The sequence below is a fragment of the Lissotriton vulgaris genome, chromosome 12, assembly GCF_964263255.1.
Source record: "Lissotriton vulgaris chromosome 12, aLisVul1.2, whole genome shotgun sequence".
NCBI classification, from domain to species: domain Eukaryota; kingdom Metazoa; phylum Chordata; class Amphibia; order Caudata; family Salamandridae; genus Lissotriton; species Lissotriton vulgaris.
The window spans coordinates 170,377,167-170,391,654 of NC_141700.1; the positions used below are offsets into that span (position 1 = coordinate 170,377,167).

At 44.6% G+C, this 14,488-nt stretch overlaps 1 protein-coding gene across 1 annotated transcript in view; it reads right to left on the reverse strand.

Annotated features, from left to right (window-relative positions):
* The window catches only part of TENT4B (terminal nucleotidyltransferase 4B), a 253,022-nt gene that overhangs the window by 154,248 nt on the left and 84,286 nt on the right, over positions 1-14,488 (reverse strand). Inside the window, exon 4 of the mRNA XM_086947703.1 lies at positions 1,500-1,620. Within this exon, the coding sequence (XP_086803829.1) occupies positions 1,500-1,620 (121 nt within the window). The remainder of the gene's footprint in view (positions 1-1,499; positions 1,621-14,488) is intronic.

The following is a 14,488-nucleotide window of genomic DNA, read 5'->3' on the forward strand; positions in this document are numbered from 1 at the left end:
CAGTTTGCTGGAGTCCCACTAGTCCAGTAGCCACTGGATAGTTGAAGGAGGGCAGACTCATGCTCTCAAGCTAGTCTTCCCCAGTCAGCGCCCAAAACTCGCACAGGGCCAGAACCCTGTGCAATTTACCCAGTACCTGTATTCTAGGGAGCAACTATATGGCCTCAATTCACACACATGTACCCCACATAACATAGCACTGAACTCAATGACTACATCGCTTGCGCGCTGCAATCTATGTGGATGGGTGGCACCCTCGTTAAATCGGATTAGCATTGCTGAGGGGAACCCTTCTAATACAAGTAACATCAACAATTTTTTAACTTTAGGTCCTGACGAATCGCCTCTAGACTTGTAGAATTGCGAAGAGACATGTTGGCCAACCAAACTGAAAAGCGCCACACCTAAGTTATTAACTTAGCATTGCGCCTTTCCTCTATTTTTTAATCAGGGTAGGAGATCCCACATTTAAAGTTATTTTTGCTGGTACTCCCAATCCTGTTTTAACTCACATAAACATCACACCACTTATTCATCTACACTCACTAAATCTCTCACCCCCACGGCACCAAACTGCTATTTGGAAAAAGATCTCCACCAAAGTGCCCCTCATCGGGAGCCCGTCAGGCATTGCAGCGTCGGCCAGACGAGGAGCAACCCGATAATTAAGCATGATACCCAACAGGAGGTGTGTGAGGGCATTACATTCCAAAGAAATGGATTCTCATCCATTTGACTCTGTAGCCTACTGTCCTTTGCATATTGCTCAATTCTAGATCATCAAGGAACAGCACAACTTTAATTTTCATACCCTCAGTACTTTCCTAGCCTGCCTACATTCATAAGAAATAGGGCATCTGCAGGTCAGCCTCTCAGTTATTTGTGTCTACAGTCATAATTTATTGGAAGCATTAAGCTTTTGCTCTTGAATCTCATTTGGAAAGCTGCAGTTGCTAACTTTAAGCCCATCCACTCAATGTAACTTTCTATTACAAGTACAAAACACCTCAATTTCAGGAACACCATAAAGTACAAAAAAAGGCTTACATTCTCATACAATTTGTCCTGAAAAATTCTAAAAAACTATGTGTGCCTGGTAGTGTCCTGCAGTATTTATTTTTTGAGGATTTTTTTAGTTTCTCGCCGTAAAGTTTCCAATCAGTTGTTAAAAAACTGATCAGAAAAGGAAGTTGTCACCAAAGAGATGCTGCATCTCAACCTCATACATATACTTCATTCAACGGTCACCCTCACTATAAAACAGCTCATTAAACACAAGATGGTGTGCCTATACACAGGATGTAAAACTATACCAGACTGGTGCAAAAACGAGTTTTAAAAGAAGGACTTCAAATTGTTACTAATATCGGTTAATAAAGACTAAAGGAATAGTGTATATAACAAAAAATATATTAGTCTGAAACTAAAAATTGTACTTTCAGTCCCCAAAATAACTTATTAAAGAATGTTAGATAATATACTACGAAAAGTACACTTACTGTTGCCTTGTCAAGAACCTTGACAGAATTTTCATCAGCTACTTTGTGTTTTTTCAAGGCTTCTTCTAAAGTCCAGAGTGGTAAAGTCTCCCATCTTCCAAATACAACAAGATCTATATCACTTTAGAAGGAAAGAAAAAGCGGCATTTATCACACACTTTTGTCCAACCCAAGTACAGCACTTTCTATTTTTACTCATGCTATCAAAATATATAACTAGCTGTTCAACCTTACAGTTTTGCTCAATCTTTTCTGGTAAGAGACTTGTATAAACACTACACATCGCTGTTATCAACAATGAGATTTGAGTTCATTAGAGCCAATCAGGGCTAAAACTGGTTGTGTATTTTGTGAAGTTCCCTTCAAGGCATGATGATAGGCGATTAGAAGGTAGAAAAATACAGGACAAACTTTTTTTGCACACGTAACGTTGCATCATTTTTACATGTAGAATGTGGCTAAACAGGCGAAGATTGGAGAGGATTTTGGCGAAGGGGGGATTCCACTGCGCTCGCATTTATGCTTCTCAGTGATATTTATTAAATTTATATTTGATACCATTATCAGACTCATTCCTCCAATCAATGCAGTTCCGAAGTCAGCTTACCACAAGAATTCAGTGCATCATTACATCTTGAATTTTGGACTAGCACTTCTCCACCCTACATCAGTGTGATTAATCCTGTATTCCAAGTCACACTATGCAACATCAATTTACAAAGTCCTTTCTTTTACCACAACTCCCCATTACACAACGTCCAAAACACAAAAGTCCCTACAGAGTGAATGGGTATTCCATCCTAAATAAAAGCTAAAACAACTAAAATAACCTGCAGAGAATTATGGTCCAATATCAAAAACTGACTAGCTGGTGTATGCAACAAACACAAAAGCACTGGCAATGATTATTTTATGTGTGAAGGGCCTATCTATTGATCACCTTTCCACAACACCTGTATGCAGAATCCTTTATATCATATTCTAGAGTAAGTTAAAAAAAATATATATACTTTTCAGAGAAGGAGGCTGTCAAGGGACAGTTACAACACAAAGCCAAGGAGCAGGATGGTCAGTGGTATGCACTAAAGCAAGTGGTCACATGTACTATATGCACAAGTTACTTACCTTCGCAAACAATATATCTGTAAGAAACATTAGTTAATGTTAGATTCCTTACCTTAGAATATCCCCAGGCGTCAGACTGGCTCCGGAAAGTTTTTGTCAGCAGTACCCTTGCGCGTCGGTAGGCGTTGTCTGCGGCTGCGAGTCAGTCGTCGGCGTTGTGATCGCTGGGATGACTTCGGAGTACTTAGACGCCGCCCTCGCGCGCTGACGTCAGTTCTGTACATAGCTTTCCGCGCCAGGAACGCAGAGCCATGATAGAAACCAACACTGGTGCCATGAAACTAGGGCCCTGAAAGGGATGTCCTTAACCCTAGATATCGGTTCGCAGAACGGGGAGGATGGGTGGGGCGGTAAGGAATCTAACACTAACTAATGTTTCTTACAGATGTATCGTTACCGAAGCCAAGTAACTTGTGCATCTGAAAGAAACACGTTCGTGTTAGATTCCTTACCTTAGAATAGATACCCCAGCAATACCAACCCCGGTGGTGGGTCTGCCAACCAAGATCACACCAGAAAGTCCCGGAGAACGGAACAACCGAAAAAGCCATCTCTCCAGACTTGGCTGTCTAGGCAGTAGTGCCTAGCAAACGTGTGCAGCGAGGCCCACATAGCACCCTGACAGATGTCCTGCAAGGGGACTTCCCGACCCAGGACAGTAGTAGCCGCCGTGGCCCGAGTGGAATGGGCATGCCACCCAACAGGAGGATCCATTTTCGCCAAAGAGTAGCAAACCTGGATGCACAAGACGACCCACCGAGAGATGGTCCGCTTGTGCACCGCCCGTCCCTTCTTAGCACCTACGTAACCAACAAAGAGCTCGTTGTCGACCCGGAACAGGCGTGTGCAATCTAGATAGGACAGCGGAGCTGGAAAGAAGGTGGGCAAGGTGATGGACTGTCCGATATGAAAGGCTGTGACCACCTTGGGCAGGAAAGAAGGACGAGTCCTCAAAACAACCTTGTCTGGATGGACAGAGAGGAAAGGAGGTTTAGAAAATAGAGCCTGAAGTTCACTCACTCTACTGGCAGAGGTGATGGCAACCTTGAATGCAGTTTTAAGAGTTAGCAGATGAAGTGGACAGTTATGAAGTGGTTCAAAGGGAGCGCACACCAGATACGCAAGTACAAGATTCAAGTCCCATTGAGGCATCACGAAGGGAACAGGAGGAAAATTGTGTGTGATGCCTTCCAAGAATCTATTTACTACAGGGGACTTGAAAAGAGAAGGCTGATCAGGAAGCCTTAAGAAGGCTGAAATGGCCGAGAGGTAGCCCTTGAAAGTGCCCAGAGCAGAGCCCTACTGGGCAAGAGAAAGAAGGAAGAGGAGAACCTCTGAAAGGGGGGCAGAGAGTGGATCCATGCCACAAATTTGTTCCACCTGCAGGCATAAACTTTTTGTGGAGGGAAGCCTGGCTGCCAGAATCACGTCACAGACTTCAGGAGGCAAGTCAAATGGCCTCAACTGCCACTGCTCAATCTCCACGCAAGTAGGTGGAGACTTGACAGGTTCGGGTGGAGGACCATCCCCTGCTGCTGCGACAGAAGGTCCTCCTGAAGAGGCAGACGAATCGGGGGATCGACTGACATGCTGAGTAGCTCGGGATACCAGTATCTTCGTGCCCAGTCCAGAGCCACAAGGATGACTTGGGCCTGGTCTCGCCTGATCTTCTTCCGCACTCTGGGCAGTAATGGTATAGGCGGAAAGGCGAACAACAGACCGTAGCTCCACTCGTGATGAAAAGTGTCGCCGAGCGAGTGCTGCCTTGGAACGAATATGCTACTTACCAGTATGCATCTGTTCTTGGAATGTAGGGCTGCTGACATTCATATCTGTGCATAGATCGCCGCCTAGTGTTGGGTCCGGATGATTGAACATTGTTGTCCTGGAAGAGTCTTCGAAGTATCCCGAGATAGGTGGCTCCTCCCCTGGACTACAGTGCGCATGGGCATCCTCTCCATCCTCAGATTGTTTTTCGCCATTGTGGCAGAGATGGAGTGTAATACAGTGAGTGATGTTCATGCTACATAGTAATTTAGGATGCTACAGCTGCTACAGGCGCCGGGGAGGAGGGTGGGCGATATGAATGTCAGCAGCCCTACATGCCAAGAACAGATGCATACTGGTAAGTAGCATATTCGATTCGAGGCATGTGGGCTGCTGAATTCATATCTGTGCATAGATTATATAGCAGTCCCTCTTGTTAGCAGCGGCTGCCCGTGCCAGCTGCAGCAGTCTGAAAAAGAGTTTTGAGAACAGCCTGTCCTGCAGCTGCCAGCTGTCTTGAATGTACATCTACGCAGTAGTGTTTCGTAAATGTATGTGTAGTGGACCATGTGGCTGCTTTACATATCTCTTCTAAAGGAATATTCCCCAGGAAAGCCAGGGATGCTCCTAACGTACGTGTGGAGTGTGCTCTTGGAGGAATGGTTAGCGGCTTTTCCTGCTTTGGAAATGGGGTTGCCTTTGTGCTGTGGAGAAAAGGCAACAACCAGTTGTTTTGTTTTCCTGAAATCTTTTGTTCTGTCTATATAGTACATAAGAGCTCTCTTGACGTCTAATGTGTGTAGAGATCTCTCTGCGAAATTTTCCGGATTAGGATAGAAAACAGGCAGCTCTATGGTTTGGTTCATGTGGAACTGCGAAATCACCTTAGGCATGAATGTAGGCTTGGTGCGTAGTAGAACTGTTTGCGTGGACCTGTATGAATGGCTCTTGAATGGTTAGTGCCTGGAGTTCACTAACTCTTCTTAGTGAGGTAATTGCTACTAGGAAAGCAACTTTCCAGGTCAGAAATTGAATCTCACAAGAGTGCAGAGGTTCAAAAGGTGGTCCCATCAGTCTGGTGATGACCACATTCAGGTTCCAGACTGGTGAAGGTGGGTGTCTGGGAGGGATCACTCTTTTGAGTCCCTCCAGAAAAGCTTTAATGGCAGGCACGCTGAATAGTGAGAGGTGCTGCCTGTTCTGAAGATAAGCTGCTATTGCGGATAAATGTATACAAATGGAACTGTACGCCAGACTACATCTGTATAAGTGCAACAAATAACAGATAATGTTTTGAATAGATGCATCTAGTGGGTTAATGTCATTATTGTTACAATCTATGACAAACCTTTTCCATTTAGCCGCATAACATGCTCTGGTTGTGGGTCTTCTTGCCTCCTTGATGATGTTCATACATTCTGGTGGCAAGTTGAGGTAGCCAAATTCTAAGACTTCAGGAGCCAGATTGCCAGGTTGAGCTGTTGCGGATCTGGGTGCTGAATTTCGCCATGGCTCTGCGTTAAAAGTCTGGGTGTTAGAACGGAAAGTTCTACTAGCGTGGTGAACCATGGCTGGCGTGCCCACGTTGGAGCATCCAGGATGAGTGTCATCGATTGTTGCTTCAGCTTGCGTGCCACCAGCGGTATTAGAGGTGCTGGGGGAAAAGCGTACGCAAACCTGCCTGACCAGTTCATCCATATTGCATTGCCTTGTGACTGCGGATGTGGGAACCTGGCGGCGAAGCTTTGGCATTTTGCGTTTTCCCTTGTGGCAGTAGGTCTATCTCTGGATGACCCCACTGCTGGAAGTACGGTTGGAGTACTGATGGATGTATCTCCCACTCGTGCATCTGGTGGCTGTGTCTGCTGAGCAGATCCGCCATCTGGTTGTCCTTGCCCGAAGGTGTTCCGCCATGAGGAAGATGTTCCTCTGAATGGCCCATTTCCACATGCTCTGAGCCAGATGAGACAACTGTGGAGAGTGTGTTCCTCCCCGCTTCTGTATGTAGTACATGGAAGTCATGTTGTCCGTCCGGATCAACACGACCTTGTTGCACAAGTGTACTTTGAAAGCTTTCATTGCCATGAAGATTGCCATCAATTCCAAAAGGTTGATGCGCATCTTCTTTTGCTGTGCGGTCCATAGCCCCTGCACTGTGTAGTGGAGTACATGAGCTCCCCATCCCTGGAGAGATGCGTCGGTTTATAGGATTTATAGTAATCATATCTATAACATCCTAAGAAAGAACTGGCACTTACTTAGATCTGAAACGCTTTCATCTGATTTAGTATCCATCAAGCCTAAGGTTTTGTATCGAAAGGGATGTACCATAAAAAAAATCTATTATGTCCCAACTATGTTACTAAACCTAAGTTAGCGCCCTGGCTCCCTGAAAAGCCTAATGGCTTTTACACCTGTGGGACATGTTCGGTCTGTCCATTTGGCCTGAATAAAAAGAAAACATTTAAGTATAATGGTCCAAAAGAATACCACATAAAAACGTTCATCAACTGCAATACCACTCACACTGTATATGTTATTAGGTGTGCATGTAATAAAATTTATGTGGGCAGTAGCACCAGAGGTCTTAAAGTACGGATACAGGAACATCTAAGGAATATCAGACATAGTGATATGTCCAACCCAATAGTACAACATATATTGGAGACCCATCCCGAAAATCAGAATATCACCTTTCATGCGATTGACCATTTAAAGTATAATGCTAGGGGTGGCGATAGAACTGTACACCTGAGAAAGATGGAATCCCTTTGGATTTGCAAACTCAGAAGTGTGATCTCTGGTCTCAACATCAATAATGAATTTCATCACTTTTGTAAGAGACTAAAGATCCTTCTTAGACCATCAAGAACAGACTGTGATTATGCATATGTATTTCTGTACCTTGTATGCTAAAAATATGATTTACTGTAATCTCTTCGGATTCATAGCAAGGGTATAATAATTGATTTTGGATCATAGGAATGATACAAGACCAATATGGGTAATAATCCGTATACCCTAACAGACTTACTTCTGTTTTTTACTGTTTCTCTCCTCATCTTTTTTTGATATCAGACCTTACTATTATCTGCTAAAAAAGAAATCGTGTTACCCAGTTTTTGAAGTTCAACATACTGTTAATAACTGTATGATTCCCAGGTTTTATTGTCATATGAATGTTGATATTTAAAACTCTGATGTTGTGTGTAATTCAGAGAATAGATAGATGCACTTAGATCCTTAACCCTTTCCGTGCTGCGAACGTCCAACGGTCGTCGCATGCACTACCTCGCTGGTGCTGCGCACGACCGTTGGACGTCCGAATCCCGTTAGTGCGATCGAACGTCCGCACTGGGGCGGAATGTTCGACGCGCTAAATGGGTTAATACAACATACTGCAACTTTAATTGAGTAAATGTTAAGTTGCTATATGAATGTTAATATTGAAAACTTTGGTGTTCTGTGCAGTTTAAAGAATAGATCGATGTAGTTAGATCTTCATTACACCGAACTGCAACTTCAATTGAGTGAATGTTAAGAGGGCTGATGGCTCCAGCTGACCTTTTTGTTATATCGTAAAAATGGTAAATAAACCCTGGGATGATTACCTGCGCCAAGATGGTGGCATCCATACAACAATTAACCTGTTTCCCCTGTTAAATCTGGTGTGGATAATAGCTATTATTTTAACGACTCTATATCAACGAGTGGCACTGGCTACACGCCGCTCGTCGTGAGATGTGTACAAACTGGTAGTACATATTGCCACTGTAGTTCATTTTCGATCTTGTTCGAAATTAGGTTGCCTTGGAAACAGAGTGTTTTACTGCACCAAGATGGCGGGACTAGAATAACAATTCCCACGCCGTCATTCAGACAAACGTCTGATCTATACTGTTTAATTTAGTTCCCGATATCGCCCGACTATATAATCAGTATGTTGCTCTTTCCCTCAAAGATAATTAGGTACGGTCGAGGACGACCGTGTTACAAATTAATATTTCGCAATACGCACTATCTTAACATCCAAATATTTCGTTTATAATCCTAGCAATAATTTGATTTGAACACGAAGTAATCTGTTTATTCAATAAATGTGGCGAGTCCGAATATAAAGACATCCCATACTCAACAATGACACTCCAAGATGGCGCTCATTTTGGCTTATAAGTTTATAACAAATACAAACTCTTTTCAAAAAAGCGCACAAATTAGCGATAATTGGTGACTGAACAATATGGCTTAATTCTCAATTAAACATAGTATATAAGAAGCAGGGTCTGCCTCCTCAGTATCGTGGTGATTGCTGTTGGAGCAGATACGATCGAGGACCCTTCCTACGGACCGATACTACCATATCCGGGTGAGTCTGACTTTGAAAAAACGGCCCGATTTTTGCTATAAGCACAAGAGGGGAAACTCTCTCAGTCCACGAACTGGAGTCTAAAGCCATGATATTGATGCTTCTAAGCGGTATATTAACGTGACCTGAGGACCCAGTTGGACATAATTTTTGTAAATAAGATTGCCTCGAATTTTATATAAAAAATACTTTGTCAAAACCATTGCTTTGAGAGTCTTAACAACACTAGCCTACATTTTTCTGCACCAATACGAAGAAGCTGGTTTTAATCCACTGCAACTTGGCCATTAACTGTGGGAGTCAAACAATAGAACTCTGCATATAAAAAAACATTGGTCCAAAGGTTTTAGACACCGGTCTCTCTGATTCCTTTTGATCTTTTAAAATAACGTCTTCTGTTAATATTTTCTGAACATTTGCCACTCTTCATTGGATCCAGAACATGGATAACATTCTTGTGTCACAATATGGCGCAGTTTTGATGTTTTCAATTTCTTAATTCGAGAGCAACCTTGCCACCTTTTTCAGTTTTATGTGCTATTTATAACCCTGTAGGCAAAAATTATTTTCCTTTTCTATAATAGAACCAATATGGTTTTACTATTAGTAGTCTGTCATTAACTGAGTATTATTGTTCCTTATGTCTAGTTATATATATACATTCACTGTTATTTTGCTAGAATAGGGCTCTTGTGTTCATACACACATGAATTCCACTCACTCTTCGTGTATTTAAAAATACCGAAAACTATTCCCATGGAATTACTTATGAAAATTATAAATAAATGTGACCCTGTGTTAGACAAGAATTTACAATTAATATTATTTACCTTAGGTTGCCATCTATGTATAAACTGACCTTCCGACCATCAAATATGATATCTTAATCAGATGAAGAATCGACAAAGGGTCACCAAATAAAATATCCCTTTTTCTGAAATACCAGTAAGTATAATAAATAATCAACTCTAAAGCTAGATACTCCTGCAGTGCAACCGTACTGACAAAATTATATATTTTTTAATATTTTCAGTATCACCATTAATAATTCTCAAGAAACTTTCAACAAAGAACTGATAAAGATTTTTTCAACCAGAACTATCTAGATTGACTGTTTAAGGTATGTCCTTTGACTGCTTGTGCTGACACATTTGGTTATGTAACACTAGAAAGTAGTTCCTCCCTTGTTCTCTCCCGTTCGTCCATCTAGTGTAAAGAATATACTGTTTAAAGAATGACATTAAGTAGTGTCAGAAGACATGTTCTATAAAAATGTATAAAAGCCGATGTATGTGTTTTTAACCTGTATAATACTGTCATGTATAAAATTGTAAATAGTCTTTTTTAGGTCTCGGCTAGCCGCGCGGAAGCGCGTCTCCGCTGAGATCTTTTGTCAGCGAGTGTGCTTCCCAGGAGACACTCCTGGCACGCGCAGGCGAATCTAAACTGGCACGCGCATTAGTACAAGCGCTGCGCGAGGCTCCCACACAACACACGCATGCGCATACATAGAAACAGAAGCGCTCACGCACGCACATACATACAGAACCCCCCCACTCATACACACACACACACGCGCACACCCACACACATGCGCACACATCCACACACACACACACACACAACCACAACCACACACACACAACCACACACAAGCGCGCACCGCCCCCCCCCCCCTCTCCCCTTTAACTTACTGTGGCAATCTGGGGGACTCCGCTCTCCGCACCGGCAGGGAGAGTTGACACCGGCAGGGAGAGTTGACGCTGCGGCTCCTTTCCCGGGACTCCCTCTTGGTCAAGGGAGCCCCGCAACACGTGTGCAACGTCCTGTTGTCGGCCCCGGGACTCTCCACGCTCGCAGGAGCCCCGGGCCGCTCCACGCATTTCCTCCGCCTGCCTCCTCTTCCGGTCCAGACGCGGCTCCGCCCCCGTCACAGGCGACCTTGCCTGACTTCCGGTGCGGCCGCGGCGGAATTCCGGGGGCAGTAAGAGTTATTGTATATTTGGCTGCTAAATGAAAGCGTGTCCATCTTATCTGCATGTAGACGAGACTCACAACGCCACTCTAACAACGGCACTGGCTTTTGTTAGTTTGCCTGTTGAGTTCTAGTTGCTAGTGCAATATGTAAAGATGGGATAAGCCATTCTGTCTTATTTCCGTGCTGTGTTGGATTATTTAGATATCTCTTTCTCAAGTGTTCTCAGTGTTGAGCTGGTGGAGAGATTTAGCGTGTTGCTTGGTGTCTCTTTGTAGCATGTTTGCTTTGAAAGGTCACGTGTGCTTTAAACTCCTGGTTTGCTGTATCCATTTGGCCATGTATTTATGTGAGGGAAGGTCGTGTTTGCTATGACTACAGTACTTGGTTAGGTAATGCTCTGTCTTTATAATCTTACTTCTATGTATAAATACTGTCATACGCTTGTTTTGACTGTGAGGAATTTGTGCTTTTCTTTATTTGTCTGTATCTATTCCTCTTTGGCTACAATGGGGCAGTGTTGACATGGTCCTGCCACCCTTTGTAGCTGCAGTGTATGGCTTTGCACTACATTAGTCTTCTTTGCTCCTGCGACAGCCTTTGGCATTGAGTTGGTGCAGTTGCTGTAGAGTTGCAGCCACAGTCCTGAAGTGAATCACTGTGACATCCTGTGAGCTCTTTTGTAGTGAGACACACCTTTGTGTTTGCTTGTGACTGCAGGACTGTGGGATAGAGTTGCCATCATATTCTGTTTTCCACTCCACAGTGCTGTGTCCTTCCCGCTCACTGCACATCTCGGATTGCACATTGCACGTCATATTAATAGATAGTGGAGCAGCTGCCTGAAGTAAGATTGAGCTGAAAAATCAATACCAGTAATTGGCCCTAGACAAAGCGCTTCATTCATCCTATGATGCCAATGGGTGGCTCTCTACAGAGACAGGGGGAACGGGACAAGAACAGAGTAGAATACATGTAACGGGCCTTGCATCTTCAAGGCATGCTGGGAACAAGTGGCCCAACCCTACATTTATTGGTAATAACAGTTTTCAGTTTCTAGCTCATATTCCGAGTAGTGAGTGTAGAGTAGTGAGTGCAGAGTGCAGAGTAGTGAGTGCAGAGTAGTGAGTGCAGAGTAGTGAGTGGTGAGTGCAGAGTAGTGAGTGCAGAGTAGTGAGTGCAGAGTAGTGAGTGCAGAGTAGTGAGTAGTGAGTGCAGAGTAATGAGTAGTGAGTGCAGAGTAGTGAGTGCAGAGTGCAGAGTAGTGAGTGCAGAGTAGTGAGTGCAGAGTAGTGAGTGCAGAGTAGTGAGTGCAGAGTAGTGAGTGCAGAGTAGTGAGTGCAGAGTAGTGAGTGCAGAGTAGTGAGTGCAGAGTAGTGAGTGCAGAGTAGTGAGTGCAGAGTAGTGAGTGCAGAGTAGTGAGTGCAGAGTGCAGAGTAGTGCGTGCAGAGTAGTGAGTGCAGAGTAGTGAGTGCAGAGTAGTGAGTGCAGAGTAGTGAGTGCAGAGTAGTGAGTGCAGAGTAGTGAGTGCAGAGTAGTGAGTGCAGAGTAGTGAGTGCAGAGTAGTGAGTGCAGAGTAGTGAGTGCAGAGTGCAGAATAGTGAGTGCAGAGTGCAGAATAGTGAGTGCAGAGTGCAGAATAGTGAGTGCAGAGTGCAGAGTAGTGAGTGCAGAGCAGTGAGTAGTGAGTGCAGAGCAGTGAGTAGTGAGTGCAGAGCAGTGAGTGCAGAGCAGTGAGTGCAGAGTAGTGAGTGCAGAGTAGTGAGTGCAGAGTAGTGAGTGCAGAGTAGTGAGTGCAGAGTAGTGAGTGCAGAGTAGTGAGTGCAGAGTAGTGAGTGCAGAGTAGTGAGTGCAGAGTGCAGAGTAGTGAGTGCTGAGTAGTGCGTGCAGAGTAGTGAGTAGTGCGTGCAGAGTAGTGAGTAGTGAGTGCAGAGTAGTGAGTGCAGAGTAGTGAGTAGTGAGTGCAGAGTAGTGAGTGCAGAGTGCAGAGTAGTGAGTGCAGAGTGCAGAGTAGTGAGTGCAGAGTGCAGAGTAGTGAGTGCAGAGTGCAGAGTGCAGAGTGCAGAGTAGTGAGTGCAGAGTGCAGAGTAGTGAGTGCTGAGTAGTGCGTGCAGAGTAGTGGGTAGTGAGTGCAGACTAGTGAGTAGTGAGTGCAGAGTAGTGAGTGCAGAGTAGTGAGTAGTGAGTGCAGAGTAGTGAGTGCAGAGTAGTGAGTGCAGAGTAGTGAGTGCAGAGTAGTGAGTGCAGAGTAGTGAGTAGTGAGTGCAGAGTAGTGAGTAGTGAGTGCAGAGTAGTGAGTAGTGAGTGCAGAGTAGTGAGTAGTGAGTGCAGAGTAGTGAGTAGTGAGTGCAGAGTAGTGAATAGTGAGTGCAGAGTAGTGAGTGCAGAGTAGTGAGTGCAGAGTAGTGAGTGCAGAGTAGTGAGTGCAGAGTAGTGAGTGCAGAGTAGTGAGTGCAGAGTAGTGAGTGCAGAGTAGTGAGTGCAGAGTAGTGAGTGCAGAGTAGTGAGTAGTGAGTGCAGAGTAGTGAGTGCAGAGTAGTGAGTGCAGAGTAGTGAGTGCAGAGTAGTGAGTGCAGAGTAGTGAGTGCAGAGTAGTGAGTGCAGAGTAGTGAGTGCAGAGTAGTGAGTGCAGAGTAGTGAGTGCAGACTAGTGAGTAGTGAGTGCAGAGTAGTGAGTGCAGACTAGTGAGTAGTGAGTGCAGAGTAGTGAGTAGTGAGTGCAGAGTAGTGAGTAGTGAGTGCAGAGTAGTGAGTAGTGAGTGCAGAGTAGTGAGTGCAGAGTAGTGAGTAGTGAGTGCAGAGTAGTGAGTAGTGAGTGCAGAGTAGTGAGTAGTGAGTGCAGAGTAGTGAGTAGTGAGTGCAGAGTAGTGAGTGCAGAGTAGTGAGTGCAGAGTAGTGAGTGCAGAGTAGTGAGTGCAGAGTAGTGAGTGCAGAGTAGTGAGTGCAGAGTAGTGAGTGCAGAGTAGTGAGTGCAGAGTAGTGAGTGCAGACTAGTGAGTAGTGAGTGCAGAGTAGTGAGTAGTGAGTGCAGAGTAGTGAGTAGTGAGTGCAGAGTAGTGAGTAGTGAGTAGTGAGTAGTGAGTGCAGAGTAGTGAGTGCAGAGTAGTGAGTAGTGAGTGCAGAGTAGTGAGTAGTGAGTGCAGAGTAGTGAGTAGTGAGTGCAGAGTAGTGAGTAGTGAGTGCAGAGTAGTGAGTAGTGAGTGCAGAGTAGTGAGTGCAGAGTAGTGAGTGCAGAGTAGTGAGTAGTGAGTGCAGAGTAGTGAGTAGTGAGTGCAGAGTAGTGAGTGCAGAGTAGTGAGTGCAGAGTAGTGAGTGCAGAGTAGTGAGTGCAGAGTAGTGAGTGCAGAGTAGTGAGTAGTGAGTGCAGAGTAGTGAGTAGTGAGTGCAGAGTAGTGAGTGCAGAGTAGAGTGCAGAGTAGTGAGTAGTGAGTGCAGAGTAGTGAGTAGTGAGTGCAGAGTAGTGAGTAGTGAGTGCAGAGTAGTGAGTAGTGAGTGCAGAGTAGTGAGTGCAGAGTAGTGAGTGCAGAGTAGTGAGTGCAGAGTAGTGAGTGCAGAGTAGTGAGTGCAGAGTAGTGAGTGCAGAGTAGTGAGTGCAGAGTAGTGAGTAGTGAGTGCAGAGTAGTGAGTAGTGAGTGCAGAGTAGTGAGTGCAGAGTAGTGAGTAGTGAGTGCAGAGTAGTGAGTGCAGAGTAGTGAGTGCAGAGTAGTGAGTAGTGAGTGCAGAGTAGTGAGTAGTGAGTGCAGAGTAGTGAGTAGT